At 40.1% G+C, this 18,517-nt stretch overlaps 2 protein-coding genes across 3 annotated transcripts; one reads left to right on the top strand and one right to left on the bottom strand.

Annotated features, from left to right (window-relative positions):
• Nucleotides 1-5,931: 5,931 nt before the first annotated feature.
• LOC103444565 (uncharacterized) lies at nucleotides 5,932-7,473 on the top strand. 2 transcript variants are annotated; one of them, XM_008383525.4, is made up of 5 exons: nucleotides 6,088-6,503; nucleotides 6,613-6,666; nucleotides 6,781-6,906; nucleotides 7,048-7,268; nucleotides 7,405-7,473. In XM_008383525.4, the coding sequence occupies exons 1-4, from the start codon at nucleotides 6,147-6,149 to the stop codon at nucleotides 7,231-7,233; spliced, it is 723 nt and encodes a 240-aa protein (XP_008381747.1). In that variant the 5' UTR covers nucleotides 6,088-6,146; the 3' UTR covers nucleotides 7,234-7,268; nucleotides 7,405-7,473. The 2 variants fall into 2 exon arrangements, with proteins under 2 accessions (XP_008381739.1, XP_008381747.1); XM_008383517.4 differs by having other exon boundaries at nucleotides 5,932-6,503; nucleotides 7,048-7,473.
• Nucleotides 7,474-7,915: 442 nt separating this feature from the next.
• On the bottom strand, nucleotides 7,916-17,455 carry LOC103444556 (cullin-associated NEDD8-dissociated protein 1). The gene is made up of 29 exons (XM_008383508.4): nucleotides 17,173-17,455; nucleotides 16,669-16,777; nucleotides 16,346-16,515; nucleotides 15,630-15,837; nucleotides 14,845-15,010; nucleotides 14,290-14,419; nucleotides 13,965-14,079; nucleotides 13,665-13,822; nucleotides 13,447-13,570; nucleotides 13,281-13,331; nucleotides 13,123-13,205; nucleotides 12,718-12,802; nucleotides 12,533-12,634; nucleotides 12,338-12,436; nucleotides 12,063-12,173; nucleotides 11,900-11,983; nucleotides 11,669-11,809; nucleotides 11,443-11,535; nucleotides 11,191-11,312; nucleotides 10,921-11,080; nucleotides 10,604-10,843; nucleotides 10,067-10,315; nucleotides 9,803-9,979; nucleotides 9,552-9,698; nucleotides 9,259-9,375; nucleotides 8,828-8,996; nucleotides 8,648-8,725; nucleotides 8,427-8,565; nucleotides 7,916-8,270 (listed from the first exon to the last, which is right to left on the bottom strand). Exons 2-29 carry the CDS (start codon nucleotides 16,702-16,704, stop codon nucleotides 8,174-8,176), a joined length of 3,651 nt encoding a protein of 1,216 aa, XP_008381730.1. The 5' UTR covers nucleotides 16,705-16,777; nucleotides 17,173-17,455; the 3' UTR covers nucleotides 7,916-8,173.
• Between the last annotated feature and the right edge of the window lie 1,062 nt (nucleotides 17,456-18,517).

Below are 18,517 nucleotides of genomic sequence, written 5' to 3'. Positions count from 1 at the left end.
TACCCGCCCCGAACCGGCTAGACCCGACCCGCCCCGCGGTTCCTAGACCCGTTTGCCCACCCCTAGATCATAGGACTCGTTTTAGCCCTGTCACAAAAAACCGTCTCCAAACGAGGGTCAAAGGGCCATAGGGCCAAACATATTGTTTAATGTTGTTTCATGTTACTTAATTTAATTTAATGTTGTATAATGACTTAGAAAGTTTTAGGAAAAAAATAGAATTTCAAAAAAATATGAAACAAATTTTGTAAAATAGAAGTTATAAGAAAAAAATAGAATGAAGTGAGATAGTATGGAATGGTGAAAATTATGTGAGAAATGGTGTAGGAATGGCTTAGGTATTTATAGAAAAGAAAAGGTTTAAATTTGTTTATACCATATTTAGGGCCTCGTATATTTGGGCCTTGGGCCTTGTATTTAGGCCTCACACTAAAGCCCATACTTTGTAAAAGAGGAGGAGCCCCTTATTCTATAAAAGGGGACTCCTACCCTCATTCTAAGGGAGGAAAAAGAGCCAAGCCTAAGAAGGCTAAGAGAAGCTATCATTACATTCAGGAGAGACCTCACACCACCGAGGCTCTCCTCTCCCTTCTCTTCTTTCTCCTCCGGGGGACTTCCCCCAAACACTTGTATCCATACAATTACAGAGAAACAGAATCAACTACAGTGTGGACGTAGCCCAAACATTGGGGTGAACCACGATAAAATCCTTGTGTTATTTACATTACATGCAGATCCACGGTCGGATTTACGTTGTTCCAAGACCATCCGGTTTTGTGCATCAACATTTGGCGCCGTCTGTGGGAAACGACACAAAAAATCATGTCGGTTCTCTCTCAAATTTTCACCTTCATCGTGAATCTGCAAAATCTGCAAGAACCCAAAACGTTACTCCTAGCAAAGTGTGCCATGATTGTTGTTCCTTGGAGCGAAATATTAACAATACGGGAAGGGTATAGTGGTCCAGTGCAGAAGACGAAACGCATGCTTAGACTCGGACTCAGCCTCGGGACGACGATACCGCCGTCGCTGACCTTGACGCCGACGGTGGCTTCTTTTCTCTGGAGGGAATGTTACAATGGGCCATAGGCCACTCCAATCACAATGGGCCATGGGCCACTCCGATCCCGTCCAATTGAAAGAGAAGGCGCGAGATGTCGAGCGATTGTCTCCCACCGACCTAAACGACCGCCGGCTAGCGATAAAGCAGCTCACGGACGAGCTGAAGACGCCTTCGAACACGCAGCTGATGCAGATTGCGATTGACGACTTGAGTAACTTCTCGCTGTCGTTGGAAGATCAACACCGTGCTCTGGAAGAACTGGTGCTCCAACAGATCCATTGAGCCTCTGATTTCAGACTCTGCATCTGCCTCTACCTCTCAAACTCTTTCTCATCTCTCTCTCTCTCTACAAAACCCAAAAAGCAGAAAAATCAGAAAAATAAAACCGAAAAGGGGAAACATGTCATGCTCCGTCGCCGTTGCTAACTCACCGATGTCTTACTCGCCGTCGTCCCTATTCTGCAACAAATCCTCCATGATCTCTCTGGCCCCAGAAACCATGACTTTACCTCCGCCGCCGTCGGCCTTATCACCATCGGGATTGGCTTCGTGTTCGTCTCCGTCGTCATCGTTTCGGATTCGGATCTTGAATCCGTCGAACAGGTTGTCATGTTCAGGTCCGGGGTCTCCAGTGACGCAGCCGAAGAGGAAGAGGCCGGCGAAGCTTTGTATTCCGGTGGTGTCCCCGGGATTTGGATCTGCTCCGCCGATGCTGTCGACGACCGGTTGGAGATAGGTGATAGAGGTTTGCTACTTAGCTAGTCTTAATCTTGAAGGAACCGTTGAAAGCCGGGAGGATCACATCACCGACTCGAACGACTGAGAGTCAGAGGAGGAGAAACAACGTGGTAGTACATGGTTTCCCCTCGTAGGAAAACTGTTGTATAACCCCATCAGTTCGAGCCCATGCCAATTACTCCGTGATCATCGGGGAAACATGCCGTGCTCCGTCTCGTAGGGCCCACCAGAACCAGAAGGCGGAGCAACTCTGCGCGTCTGGAAGTGGAACCACATAATCTTTAATGCAGACAAGGTGTGGTGTGTGGACCTGCAGGCCTAGTGAACTCAATGATGGATCTATACCAAAGAAATCCAAAGAAATCCAAGCTGGGATCCACTGTGTACCCTTCTCCCCAGGCTTTTACATATGTGGTGGAGCTTTACAACAGCATTCTCTCAACCCATTCTCTGCTGGAGCACACCAATGTATTTGTGTTGCTTGACAATGATGCCATCTACGACATCTGCAGAAACAAAAGCAAAAGAGAAAGGAAAAAGCAAAAGAGAGAGATGCAAGCTATCACCAAGTCGGTTCAAGCAAGGCTAGAGCAACAAAGGTGCAGAGATCAAGAAAAAAGCAAAAAAGCAAGGGGGAACAAAGCAGAAAAGAGAAAGCAAAAGGAAAAACAGAAAAGGAAAAGAGAAAAGAAGAAAAGCAAAAGATCTTCCTATAATTCCTTATGTCTGCCAGATAAAGAACCAAAGAGAGTGCAGCAGAAAAACACTGCAAAAGCAAGGAATAAATACCCCATCAGAGGGTAATATGTATAAACCCCATCAGATGGTAAAAAAAAAAAAAAAAAAAAAAAAAAAAAAAAAAAAAACGGCAAAGCCCAAAGTAAATGGGCTGGAATGTTGTGTAGAGGGCGAAAATCCATAAGCCCAAAATAGCTCCAACCAGACGATCAAAAGTACGCCCAGTACTTCAAATCATACATGAACATTACTCATGTCAATCATACATAAACATTCATGAGCATCCCTCATATCAATCATACATAAACATTCATGAGCATCACTCATGTTAACATTCATGAGCATCACTCATGTTAACATCCATGAGCATCACTCATGTCAATCAACATAAACATTCATGAGCATCACTCATGTCAATCAGCTTCAAAAGCTTCATTTACAGAGCTCTAGCTTCAAAGCTTCACTTGCAAAGCTTCACCTACAAAGCTTCAGTGCAGGGTATACAAATCCGCCTCCGAACAACCGCCACTTCGGCCCATACATGGATTCAATTTGAAGTCTCCAGCCAACAGACTCTATTGACCGAAGACTTGGGGACTACATTATGTACCATATATTGGGCCTCAACTGGGCCTTATGAAAAATACTTGGGGGACTTAGCCCATCACTTATGTATCGAGGAGCGAGCCCTTATTTTATAAAAGGGACTCCCTCACCACCATTAGAGAGTATCGCCGCCAGCTGAGCAACCACCTCGCCACGAGCATCACTCCTAAATTTATGTATCGAGGAGCGAGCCCTTAGTTTATAAAAGGGACTCCCTCACCATCATTAGAGAGCATCGCCGCCTGTTGAGCAACCGCCTCGCCGTGAGCATCAACTCTAGCCCATCATTTATGTATTGAGGAGCGAGCCCTTATTTTATAAAAGGGACTCCCTCACCTTCAAACGCCACAAGCCAAGCCAACCAAGGCAACATAAGCTACAAGCAAAGCGGTCTCACAACATGTGCTACTTCTAGTTGAACATCATTTCAGATTGGGCACCGCCTCATATCGAGCATCAGTTCTAGATGACATTTAGTTACTTCGGCCCACACATGGACTGAATTTCAAGTCTCCAGCCAAAAGACTCTCTTGACTGAAGACTTGGGGGACTACTGTTTATACCATATTTAGGGCCTCGTATATTTGGGCCTTGGGCCTTGTATTTAGGCCTCACACTAAAGCCCATACTTTGTAAAAGAGGAGGAGCCCCTTATTCTATAAAAGGGGACTCCTACCCTCATTCTAAGGGAGGAAAAAGAGCCAAGCCTAAGAAGGCTAAGAGAAGCTATCATTACATTCAGGAGAGACCTCACACCACCGAGGCTCTCCTCTCCCTTCTCTTCTTTCTCCTCCGGGGGACTTCCCCCAAACACTTGTATCCATACAATTACAGAGAAACAGAATCAACTACAGTGTGGACGTAGCCCAAACATTGGGGTGAACCACGATAAAATCCTTGTGTTATTTACATTAAATGCAGATCCACGGTCGGATTTACGTTGTTCCAAGACCATCCGGTTTTGTGCATCAACAAAATTCATTACAAAAAAATTGAATACAACGGCTAGTCAGCTAGCCGTTGGATTCAAATTTTTGTTTAAGCATTCATGTCGGTTATAGGATTGCTACAATTTCTGGCCCCTTTAGCCCTTTCAGATTCCGTGGGGTCCACGAGCCCTCTGGCCTAACCCTCAGTTGGAGATGGTTTTCGGTTAATTTTCGACCCTTTGGCCTTTTGGACCCTTCGGTTAGAGATGGCCTTATATCCTAGTTTTTCTATACCATGCCAATTAGGCATCTGTCTGCCCAAAAACGTATAACATTTCTTCCCTGTATAAGTTACACACTGGCAAACAAGTCCTTGAGAGAGTAACATGAGACATTGAGCAAGGGCATCCTATGAGAAAAGTATCAAAAGATACACTCTTTAGATTACCATGGAACATAATCAGAAGATTCGCTTTCAAGAGCTGGAATTCTGTGGAAACGTGCAAAATATCGAGAGTAGGACGACACATCAACGTTATTTGACGCCGCCGATCTCTTCTGCCTTGCCGAAAACCCCTTACCAGAAAGTGAATCGTACAAGTCACCCAAGTCCATCAAATATAAGCACTTACTTGGTAGGTAAACCTGTAACAGATAGCAGAGACAGCTTTCTCAGGATCTGGAAATAAAAGGGAATAAAGATACATGCATCGAAACCTAGCTTTAAGAAACCCTGAACGTAAAGTTCATAAAACTATTACGTTCATGCATGTTTTGTTTCATGGTTTTGTGAAATGATCAAAATAATATAGTTCATCAGGGTTTCATAAAACTTTACGTCCATGCATGTAAGAAACACTGAACGTAAAGTTGATAAAACTGTTACATGGAACAGGTGCTGTAGACATTTCTGACTGAAATGATCAAAATCTGCATACGCAGACAGTAATTCTTGTTCGTAGCCTAGCTCTCCCCGCCAAAGTTTCAAGCTCTCACAGTACGCCAAGGGGAGAGCAGAGTCAGCAGACTGAGGCACCGAGCAGTGTGCAGGAGCACGTGTTTGCACCTAAAATGTGCACCATTTTACTTATTTGGGTCATTCAGGTAAAATATAGCATTTGGAGGATTAGTGTGCAAAAGGGCTAACTTTGAAGATATTTGGCTGCATCAAGTGCGATAGTTTGATATTAAAATAATATTTTTCCCATTTGTTTGTGGTGGTGGAGATGTGCCAAGAGCTTTGTTTAATCAAGACAAACACATGCTTTTTCATTGCAAGTGGATGGGAAGACACTCAAACAAACAATCAATCAACTCTACTCAAATCAGCTCCTCAATCTCCTTGTAGACATTTAGCTTTAGCCAAGCACCCTTTACTTTCCGTGTTTATTAGCTCTGCTGCTCACTCAGTAGTATCGATCTCCCTTGTAGTTTTATTTACAACCTTCAAAGTCATTCCCCAAAACACCAGAAATTGCTACAAGACTAGAGCAACTTGCCTGATCCCTCGAAAACAACCTCGAACCTTGTATTTAGCATCCCTCTGTACTTAAAATGTTTTGTACTTTAAATAAATACATTTATGTACAACTCATTTTCAGTCATTTAGTTTACAAGCAATCTACAATACCAGTCATTTACTTTCCTATATCATTTACACTTCCAGCAACCTTGTCATTTACATGTTGTTAAATTTTTCCACATAAGTAAAGTCCTTATTTTTAAGGTAAAAAAAGAACCTTGATTTGAGCCACTTCCACTCAATGACATAATCTCTTGGTTAGAAATCGAACTCAAACGCAATCTCAATCATTCAAATCCCGTCCGCTAGGGACATCTAGTATACTCGCCAATTTCATGTTCGAGTAAATTACCAGCATGTCCATGACGACCCATGACGAATTTAGGGGCGAACAACACGTTAACATAAATAGTTAGAAACTAAACGAGACAACGTGTGTTTTGTTAGCTTGTTACAAATAAACGACATGTCGTTAAGTGTGGAGGTGAAGTGCTCGCTCAGCTAAACCGCTTATCAGTACAGTTGAGAAACTCTCTCTGTCATATCTCTAATGGCGACAACGCTTCGGTGCCCTCAAGCAGCGGTACCGCTTCCGTGGAGGGGGAGAAGGCCCAACGGCGGAAGAGGCCCCCGCCACTGCCAGGTGCCGAACATCCAGGCGTTCCGGCGCAGCGACATAGGAAGTTTCGCGAAGGACGCGTGGCGGAGCGCCAACGACGGATTCGAGCGGTTCCTTTTCGAGGCGAAGAAGACCGCCGAGCGCCTCGACCGTCAGTACGCCCTCTCCCGCCGCTTTGACACAATCGCTCGCTCCGCCGTCGATCGCGCCAGAGAAATCGACAGAGAACTCGAGATTGGAACGCGCTGGCGCGCCTTCAGCGTGGATTTCAGCAGAAATTGGCCTAGGGTTTGTTATTCTCTTTCTCTTACTCTTCTGCTTTCAGTATGCATGTACGCGACATGTTGTTATGTTTGCTGAATTTTCTGGTTTGGTTCGGTGTTTGGCAACCGTGCAGTACAGGAAGCAGCTTTCTGAATTCATGGAGGCCCCATTGGGAAGAAGCCTTGCGGTAAGCGTATGAGCTCACATTCCGAAATTATGCAAAGATTTTGTCTTGTCTTGTTAATCATTTCGTTTTCGACTAATTCGCATTTCTGTTTCATTGTTTTGAATGATTTTGAAGACAATTTTCTTCCTGTGGTTTGCATTATCCGGATGGCTTTTTCGGATATTGATTTTCGCTACTTGGGTTCTGCCGTTTGCTGCTCCTCTTCTCATCGGAGCGGTTGCCAACAGCCTTGTTATTAAGGTATTACTAGTTGCATATGTTTGTTGTGTTAATGTTAGCGATCTGCTAGTCTTCAACTAAATTGAGTGCGTTGTATGGAACACAATCAATTGGATCGCTATTCGGATGGCTAAGTGTGTTTGTTGTGCGAAATTTGGACAGGGCGCTTGTCCGGCTTGTAAGAGGCAATTTGTTGGTTACAAGAACCAAGTAATCCGTTGTGGAGGCTGTGGAAACACCGTGTGGCAGCCAAAATCAGACTTCTTTTCAAGAGACGGTAGAGGAGGCCCTTCTTCTTCGTCAAAGTCCGAGCCGGAGATTATTGATGTTGAATTTGAGGAGAAATGAAGAGAAACCCAAGATGTGGGGGAAGATCGTGTATGGTAAGACTTTTAGATTACATACATAGAGTAATGAGAAGGCATACAAGCTTTTACCTTCCATTTATTTCGATATAAAGTCTTGGTTCTTTGCTTTCGTGTCTCTGTAAATTGTGCCTCTTGTATTTTTCTCTACTAGGAAGATCACGTACTCTCGATCGTTGCATATGTTTCTTGTGAGAATTGTGCAATCATGCCGTTTTGGTCATCGATCAGCTATTTTGGTGCTTCCTTTGTGTCGATCTTTGCTTTCGGATAAATTGTCGCGTTTTTACAAGAAATCCCCCTTTGTGTCGGAGACTCTAGCTTGTATCATCATCATCTGAATTTTGTGAAGAATGTCTCGTTTGATGGACCAATCTTAAGAGCAATACGAATGACGTAATGCAAGAAGCGCCGGCATCACACGATGAGTTTGAATATTTAGAAACTATAGCTTTTGCAGGTTTGGTAAAGATCCAACTACGCATCTGTAAGAGATTAGAAATGCTTGATGTCCAGACCAAAGTTTGCTTTTCGTCTTTAAACAAGAGCTTGTTATCTCCATTGTTGCTCCTTCTGCAAATCCGACCAATACGCGTGTTTTCAGTAGTAAACTTGTTTCCTACTGGAAAGGCAAAATTCGGCAATCTTGATGCTAACCAAGGGAATACAAAAAGACGGTACTGATACTGATATCGCGTTACAAAAATACGGTTGCAGAAGGCCAAAACCACGCAATTGCTTTAAACCTATACAAGAACCATAACCGGTATTGCTACAATAAGAGAACATGTTCGTACAACCTCCCTCTATTTCTTGTATTCCGCCGCAGAAAAGCTTAAGCCCGCAGATGTCCAATAACGATATGATAGCGATACAATCTCTTTTTCTTTTTATTAGTTGCAGACAACGCCAAGACAGGCAGGTCATTCATTTCGGATAGAAACGTACTTGTCACCGAGCGCTGGAGATTTTAAAATTTCATTCATAAGGTTCTTGAACTTAAGGCTGCAATCTCCGCCACTGCAGGATAACAACATATAACAAAAGCATTACAAGGTTCGTTCAATGTCATAAGTTCAAAACAAACGCATACGCGAAGAGTAAGGAAAGGAGAACAAACATGAATTTCGTGCAGAATGTACAGATGGACTAGAATATAAAGCAAGGGCAAAAAACCTTATACGGTGCAAGGACGCAATAGCTCTCAGAGCGCTGCGAATCATGTCTTCATTGCGGTCTACTTCTTGCTTGACAGCATCTTGCTTCGGCTTAAAGTTGATAGTTTTTTGGAGAGGATCCACCAACGAGTCCAGCACTGAAGGATAGAAATATTTAGATTGCAAATAAACTGCAGAACTTCTGAATCTCAGGGAAGAAAAATCGGTGAATTAACTGACCTGCCAGTACTGCAGATGGACACTTGTCCGCAAGCTTTGAGAGGATAAGATGGCAAGGCATCTTAACATCATAATGATCTGGAAAAGCGAATCCAATTCAGTTTAAAAGGTAATAAATTTAATAAGCATCACATGCTAACTATCCATCTTCAAAAATGCATGAACAAAAACGAAACTCACCATCCAGACCAGATCTAAGATGTGGAACAATAAAAGACGAAGGGTTCACTTGATCAAGACAGCTATCCAGCAATGTGTCCACGCATTCAAATGCAGCCTTCCTTAACTCAAGCCCATCATCTACAATGTGCTTAAAAGGGCCGAGATCAACTGTCCTGATCAACTCTTTCTGCATCCAGGATTTTCAAGCGAAATAAGAGACCAACCCATGGCTAACACAAGGTAAAACAAATGAATGAATGATAGATGGTGCTGAGCATCCAAGATCGACTGATGCAAACCAAATGACAGCAGAAGAAAAGGAACTCGGACTTCTACGCAAGACAGATAATAATGCTAGAAATGTAGTAATACCATGGATGTCCTATATTCTGCAAAGGCAGTCTATCAACCACATAACACAGGGACAAAGTTCAGAACACTCAACCAACCTTGATGACAGTTTGATCATAAAGAAGCGGCAACAACTCTGGCAGTAGCCCCTTGATCAGATTTGGCTTATTGTGGGCAAATGTACTTAAAACCAACACAGCCGCACGCCTCACATGCTGCATTAGGCCATACCAAATCAGTCACCACAAAGTCTAAAAGTCCAAACCAACCAAGAACATAACAGCTAACGCAATACTGAAAACAGCAACAATCAAGGGAAACGAAAAAACTAAAAGATGGTTAACTCAAGCACTTTATTTAGCATATCAAGCATCAGAAATCTAAGACTTACCCGGTCATGATCCTTAATAAGCATCAGGAATGATGAGATTTCAGGGTATAAAATCTCATCTATCCTCTCCGGCCTCTCAACTATCGAATATTTAACTGCAATGACAACAGTAGCTCTTGTGAAAGCAGCTGGACTGGTTGTTCGTTCCTATAGAAACTTAGGATTAGAAACCATAGATATGAAACTGCAACTCATCAAATATTTTAATCATAAAGATTATGCAGAGGGCACAGGGTCATTTGATCAAATACCTTAAGTGCAGGAACAAGTTTTGCGGGTTCGATAAGTGCAATTTTACCGAGACACTCAGCTACTACGTTGCGAACACCCTCTTCCTCGCTTTCACAGTGATTAAAAAGTAAATTAAGTATCTTCTCAACACTGGAATCCGGAAACTCTGCTTTATCTACAGACTGCCTTACTATGACCTGCAAAATGGATGAATACAAACTTAAATACGACAAAACAGACAATACAGGTAACAAAATCAGGCTTTAAAGTTCAGAAGAATGCACCTCCTTCAGAGAATGAAGCAAGAGATACTGTTTTTTCTGCTGATTGTCAATCTGGTCCAAAATAAAAGGCAAATACTTGAGTAGGTTACCAACAGCAATATTGCCAAGAGCATAGGAGGCGGCAGATTTGATCTCTTCGAAAGGAGATTGAAAGGACTCAATGACAATATTCTCTATATGGTTGTGGGAGCCTAGATCTTTCCGCCTCCCAATCTCCCCGAGACACAGCAAAGCAAGGTGCTGCTTAGCCTGTATCATAAGAAAAAGAAAGCAATTATACTGGGCTCAAAAATAATTATAGTAATAAATAATAATAAATCAACTAAATCCCATCATTCTACCCCAAACCACCGCCATCTTTACAAGGATCTCTACAATCAATCAACAAAGATGACCGAATACTAATAAATTGTCTAAAATCTATTAGTTTACGTCAACTTTACAATGACATTTTGCTTACAACCACCAAATCACTGTCATCTGTGAATATAACCTTAACTGAATATATTTCCTCTTTTTTTCCCGAATAGGACTTACTGAATTTGTAGTGCTGTCATCTTTGAGAATTTCAGTGAGCATTTTCACAGTAGATGAACATTGCTGGTCACCAGCAGCAAGGCAAAGGACGGCCACACATTGAGCTATTGAATACAAAGCTTGCTTTGCAACCCCACCCAACTGAGGAGAGGGCTTAGCACTCAAAAGAAGAGAGTCTAGTAAGGCATCAAAACTTGTATTTGCAGAATACACCAAGGAAGCAAAAAAGTTTTGCAATGCCTGCATAATTCAGCGAAGAATGTTTTCAAACATGTGCAAAGTTTCTATATCATAACACCAGATAGAAATTTTTTTACCAAAAGGGCTTGCCCCTGCAGCAATGAGCTTCTAATTAACGTTAGTGCTTGCGGAAGAACTTTGCTTCTAACAGCCAAACCAACAACTGGGCTAGACCTGTCCGCCATCAAGGTGCAGCAGAGTTCCAGGGCAAGGGCCGTCATGTGCAAGTCCGAATCACTGTAAAGGGGTAACGAAACTAGGGTTCAGAAACTAAATCACCCAGCTAATGATCACACGATATTATAAAAAGAACAAAAAGAAACAAAATGGTGAAGTAACAACAGAACCTTATCAGTGTAGCAAGTTCTACAATAATAACTTCATAAGCTGCAGCACCAATTTTGTCGCCGTAAGCAACAATTAGGGAGTTCAAGGTCCCTAATGTTGCCTGTCTTAATGGCCGATTAGCCTGATTTCCACAATAGCACAAAATGTCAGAAAAAATTCCATACACCTTTGGGGGGTTCTAAAGCAAATGTCATAAAAATTATTTGTAAAAAGATTATCAATTCAACATCAAATTAAACAAATTACCGCACCTTTCTTAAGAATGCAGTCAATTCTGCAATCACTTGCTCCAACACACAAGATAGATCTATTTTCAGTGGAGAAGCAGCTATGACAGCAAATGCCTGGAAGAAAAGCACTTAAGACCTTAATAACTAAACACAAACATTGAAATATAGGACCCCGTATGTATGTCTCGAGAGAAGAAAGCCTGAAAATGAACATGCACATAATCACAAAAGTGAGCAAACAAATTACCTTCACTGCTGTAAGTCGAGTAATCTCATTTCCCATTCGATCAACAAGAACAGGAAGACATACAGGTAATCCAGCATCAAGGTTATCACCAAATGTTGACACAACTAGACCCATGCAAGATATAGCACATTCCTTGACCTCCTGAATAAGAATAGACATGAGCAACAATATAGACAAAAACATTTAAGATGAATTATTCGTAAAGTACAATCTACGAGAAATTATACTGACTTGATCTTGATCTTGGTTTGTCAAGCGTGACATTATGGCATTATATATTGGATGAACATAAGGTTTGAAGTCAAAACCAATTCCCTACATGAAAAAATCCAAATAATATAAGCAGAGTGGTTTGACAATGCATCAAGCCTCCTCAGGGTGCCAATCAATTCACCTCAATATTTGGGCGAACAACACGGACAAGTTCCCCACACACTCTTAATGCCTCAGCTGTGACTTTGTAATAACGCTCCCCCACAGCAGATAAAACAGGACTAGAAAGAGCCTGCAATAATATCAGTTTATAAATGATACTGTCACCATACCTACACAAAGTGCACCTTGTGGTCTATTTCTCACTATCATAATGTATCATATCAGCATATTCATAGCATAGCATAAATGTAAGAATTACTGTACTTACCTTGATGTAAGAATTACTGTACTTACCTTGATGTAAGGATGGAAAACAGAAGGATTGTGTGATGCCAACACCAATCTTGTAAATATAAGAGCTTCAATCTTCAAATTGGAGGTAGAGGACTTATCCTAAAACAAAATTAAAGAGAACAAATATCAGCATTAGAGAAACTTGTATTAAACTTTAAGGAGTAAACTTCCAGTTTCAGAGAATAGGATACTTACATTTAATGCTTTTTCAATTCCAGGAATGAGTGAGCCAATGTGATCCGCCAGGCAATCTGGCAAGACCACCACAAGTTCTTTCAAAACGGAAAAAGCGCCAACCTGCAAATAGATAAATGTTATATAGTTCACTTCATATTATGCCCATAATGAACCCACCCGAAAGGGGCATCAGAAATTCTTACCTTTGTCTTGATAGATTTCTCACGTAGCTGCCTATTTATAGATCTGATGATCTTTGGCACTTCTTGCTTCAGTAGCCATCTTGGACTGCAAAATATGCCAATAATTTGACCATTATTACATCATATATTCTTGATAACCAGAAAAACCATGCAACTCAAGCAATGGGAAAAATGAAATAGAGAGCCCAAGGAGTTGCTGACAGATCTCCCTAAAGTTGTGGAAGGAGCAAAATAAAGCAGTAATGAGAACTATACACAGCCTTTTTAATAATCAATTCCCCAGTTAAGAATCTAAAATTTCTAAAATCATACTCGTCCAAGAAAACACTAGAGAAGAGGTAAGAACGAAAACAAACTGCATGTGATTTGACAATAGGATAACACACAATTATACAACTAAGTTACCTCTGTTCATTTATATCATTTTGTCCTTTAGTAACATTTCCAGTTTGCTGCAACAGTTCAATGAATGTATTGAAAACGTCCATCTGCAGAGAAATAATATCAGACAACCAGCCCCATGAATCTCAAGGGAAAACTAACAGATGTTCATTCTGGCATACCTTGACATTTTCCTCCCTCTCTTTAAATCTGTCAATTAATTTTGGACAAGCCTGCAGAAAAGCAGAAACCCACATATTAATAATATCATAGAGAAAACCAAAATCATGCAAGCAACTACTTTTGTGTGAAAGAAAAATTAACATAATTGAGCTATTTCAAAGATACCTCCCCATACAGCTTTGAAAGCATCTCAGGACGAGATACAATTATTGCCGATAAGCATTTAGCTGCTGCTCTTCGAACTTTCCAGCTGACATCTTCATCATCTGTATATTCTGTCGCACTCCCACTACAACATAATAAAGAAGCCAGAATAAGTAGAAATTTTATGTATAGCTCTTGCTCTGTGACTATGAATCAAATGTAACCTCAAACACACATACTCATCTTCCTCCTCCTCATGAGTTTCATCATCAGTATCTTCCTCCATGTTATCAGTGAAGTTCGGGTCATAACTTAGATATTCCAAGTTAAGATGAAGAATTTCATCACAATAGGGGGAAATGTCCCTGGGGCACCTAAGCAGAAAACTCTCCAATGCCTGCAGTCAAAATCATATATGAGTATAAACCAAATTTATAAATATAGTATAAATAAAATCAGTTTATTATGCACACACCTTTTATATAATCCTGGAAATAAAATGAAAAATACCAAAACAATAAAGAACCAATATACAGTACCTGCAAGCTGTATTCACGAAGCTCCTCGTCATTCTCTGATGCACTTGTGCAGTAATTAATTAACACTGGGACAGTGTCAGCAAGATGGGGTCCAAAACGATATCCAACAGCACGACTGCACACAGTGATATAAACTAGTTACCAAAAGTAAGTTAACTCTAAGACTAAAAGCAGATGCTTGTATATCCATGGGAACAGTCGTGTACCCCAATTTTTGGCCATACATTGCTCCCCACTTGAAAGTGAATAACATCAGCCTCTATTACCTCAACTATAAACAGGGAAATGGAACCAAAGGCATTTCATTAAAACCCACAAAGCTCACCTTAAAGCACCAATCATCTGAATATTTGTACGAGTCATTTCTGATTTTGTGCCTTTATTTCTCAATTTCTGGACAACTTCAGCGGTTGCCTTTGCTAACAGATCATCAGACAAGCTCGAAGCAAGAGATGCTGAAGGCAAAACAATTTGTACGGTTTAATCAACTATTTTATTTATGGAACATAAAAATACAAAGCTGCATCTAACTTGTTAATACCAACTTCCACAAGAATGAACTATTGTAGCATGGTAGCACCAAATCAAACAGGTTTCTCAATACATGGTATTTTGTACATGTTTACTTGGAAAGGATGATTAGTTAAGCTTGGACAACTTTTAGATTTCAGAAATAAATAAGAAGAACCCAAAATAGTATAAACAGACTAGTTGTGACTGGTCGCAAAAGTCAATAGATTTTCCAAAGGGCCTTCAGATCTTCCTAAGAACTTGTACTTGTTTCAGGCAAAGCAAAATAAAGTTGAGGTAATCAAGGAAACGACTCTCTTGAACTAGTATTATAAGTATAAGGGAGTACAACAGAACCGGTGAATCTTACCAATGCATGACACAGTTTTCTTCCTCACGCTGGCCTGATTGTAGCCCAACTGAGACAAGAGAGCACTTAATAGCAGCTCATGGTCGGTTGCCATTAAATTGCCAAACTTATGAAGAACGTCACATAAGTTATCAAGACATTCACATTTTATCTCATGGTTCATTCCCTGGGATTACAGCACAACAAATCAGAAATAAAAACCAAAGTCGGCATCTGGGAATAGTAAAGCAAAAATGGCAAAACAGATGACAACAGATGAAATGAAAGATAGCATAACCTGAATAATCCCTTTTTTATTGAATTAATTCTTAGTTTATGAGCCTTTATTCAAACGAGATCACAAATCAATTAACTAGAGGATATTAATCACTCATTTCCTTTCCCTTTCAGGTATTACCCCAATTTTCACTCTGTAATTCCATTTCTTCATAGACATAGCCTGCAGAACCAATTCTCCTTCTACTAACACAGTTGCTAAAAAGAAAATAAAATACCGAGATAAACACACATCAATTCTTTGTGATAGTAAAACTGCAAAGTTATAAAACCTTATCATTGTTTACACAGCCTTCACACTTTCCAAAGTGTGGCTACTTACAAATTTCAAATTTATCTAAGGTCACCATGGATGTGAATTTGTAGAATGCATGTGCATATCATCAATCTCGTTAGTTACTTCGTCTCCAAGTTAGTAGTGCAGAACTTATTAAATAATAGAAAGAGTAAGTACCCAAAAGGGAAAAGTATCTATGATAAAGTAACAAGTATGAGATCTATTAACTCACTGGATCAGTAATTCCTTTAACCAACTGTGGCAAAATAGATAGAAGAATAGACTGCGCAAGAGACTGAGTAGAAATTTCAGCAATAATAGTCTTCAAAGCTATGCTTGCAATATCACGATGCTCCTTGTCCTTTAGCAATTTCTCACAAAGCTTATTTGTCATCTCCACAACTCGTGGCTCGCTGACCTTCTTAACTAAGGGAACGAGACTGCAGTATCACATAAAAATAACAAACAAAGAATCAAATTAAATGTTGCATAAACCTTCTACTGCAGCATTTCCATATCATAAAATTTTATTCCAGATATTCCACTTATAGACATTATAAACCAAAACAAGATAAGACGTCAAAGAAAGATCATGACTAGTTTTTTTTTATTACTAGGACACTTCAATTTGGAGATGTGAGTCAGACAATTAAGGACATGATACTTGAAAGCATCCGTGCCTGAAACTTCTTCAGACTTCCAGAACATTCTATTAATCAACCTACAAACTGTGCCAATATATCTAAAATTTAAACAAGTTTACTTTACTAGCAAAGAACTAAGAAAGCATTATAATTTTGTATGATTCTTTATTACAATTCACCAACAACATTTATATAACAACTACGTGCACAACAATGACAACAATGAATGGTGAACCGAATTAAAGGAAGCATGGTGTAACCAACAGATAAGAGCAAAAACAACTGTTTGTGTAATGGGTCATACCATTTCACGGCCAACCCTGATACATCACCAGCAACATCATCAAGTTGCTGTATAATAATACTTGTCAACTTTATCTCAAGATCAGAATCAGCTTTAAAATTATCCTTGTTTAATTCGTTCAGCAAATCAGAAGTAGCCATATATCTGAAATCCTTATCCTTGCCAGTCATCTGTAAAACAAACTCAAACAAGTCAAAACATATATAAACACATACATCATAGCTGAAATAACGGGTGAGAATTCATCTTCCTTTCACCAACAAACATGCTCCCACAAACAAATTAGTGCATATCATGTAAACACGATCTTAAAAGTAACATACCTTCTCCAGTATACCGGTCATTGCTAAGTTCGCCATCTTGGCGATGCTATATGAAGGGGTGCTGTCCGCTGCGAACTCGAAAAGTGTCACTGCCTACTTATATCCAAATCTAACAAGAAACCAAAATGAAATTTCAAAGATTATACAATTAAAAATTACAAAACCCAGTACACATTATATACAACACAAAAGAAATTAAACAAATACATCGTGCAACCCAAAAGAAAATAAACCCTAGCTGCATAATCAGTAATCAATAACAGAAACAACTGAATCCATGATAAACACTAACCCTAGCGACATTGCCAAACTAAACGATATCGCTTAACAAAACTATGAACAATCTACAATATATCGTTCCTCAAACGCTTCTCGAATATTGTATCACAAACAAATAGAGGAAGAAAATGAAAACGAGAAAAAAAAAAAGAAAATTGAACAGGGGAAAATTGAAACGAGTTGAATCGCATGGGAAGAAAAACAAAAGACGAAAGCAAAGCTCACCGGCGGTTTTCGGCGGCCGGAGACGACGGAGCTCAGTGAGTCAGTGTGGTGGGTGGGTATTTTGGGCAGGGTGGAGGAGGGAGTGCGAGGAAACGGAGGGGTTTTGATATACTTGGACAATTAAAGCACTCGACTTGTATCCCGAGATCCGCAATCCCCTCTGTTAAGAGTATCAATCGCACTGAGTAAAGGAGAGACCACAATCTCAACTTTCTTCGTAATATCAATGCAGGTTGTCTTGCGGGTGAAGTTCAAGTGCCCCGCTTTGTTCGCTACATTAATCAAAGGAGATGGCCTTTGTACGAGCTTATAATTAAGCTGTGATGTTTCTCATGTTAGGTTTGAAAAATCGTAGCAAGTGGAGTGGGTTGAGAGTATCAATCCTACATCGAAAAAATAAGGATTCTTATATGTGCTTGTAAGTAATTTGAATACTTATCATATTGTTAAATAATTTTATAGTTGAACCTTAATTTTTTTCATCCTTTCACCTAGAATAATTTGGTATTAGGTGACAATTTTTGAAATGTATATGAACTTATACATACTTTTAAATTCGTCATATGAAATACAATTTTAAGCAATTTTTCTTATGATTTGTCTGAAATCATTAATTTCTCAACTCATTCTAAATTTGGTAAGTTTTTTTTTTCTAAAAGAATGTTATTTTGTACAAAGATATATGTACTACGGTACTAGGGGTCAGCGATAAATTGGTTTTAAACTTTTGACTTTCTTTTTACAAGTTTTCTACTTATCTATTAGTATGAAAAAACTATTACATTTGTTTCATAAACTTATGGTGATTCGGTGAACTAGTAAAAAGTATGTTTGGCTTACTGACATGGCGTTTAACTAATTACAAGCTTTGAGAATACATGTTAACGCTCGAAATTGAGAAATTAACAAAAATAAGTGTGGTCGGCCATTAATGGTATCTATGTTCCTCGTTTGATTAAAAACTCACGTTACAGCCCACTACACAACAATGAATAGTATCCATGTCCATTTTATTCATAGACCCATGGGCCTTTTCCCGTTGAAGCTTAATGGGCCTTAAATCCAAAACCACATGCCCAACCCAAATAGAGAGAAGGTTCGATTTCGCCGACTGTTTGTTTGATGTGGGGGACTTGTGAACGGTCTCGTGTCGTTAAGGCTCGAATAAGCGAAAACGACATTACACCGGACCAGACAGCGATCCACTGCGTCGCGCTCACAACTACGTAGCCGGAATCTCCCGCAATGCCGGCCTTTAATTTGAAATAAAAGGTCAAAATGGCGACACTTCAACGGGCAACTTTAATCGGACGGCCCAAACGCCATCGATTGTCAAACGGTGACA

Source organism: Malus domestica, chromosome 01 (assembly GCF_042453785.1).
Source record: "Malus domestica chromosome 01, GDT2T_hap1".
Taxonomy (NCBI): domain Eukaryota; kingdom Viridiplantae; phylum Streptophyta; class Magnoliopsida; order Rosales; family Rosaceae; genus Malus; species Malus domestica.
This window is presented reverse-complemented; position numbering and strand designations above follow the sequence as displayed.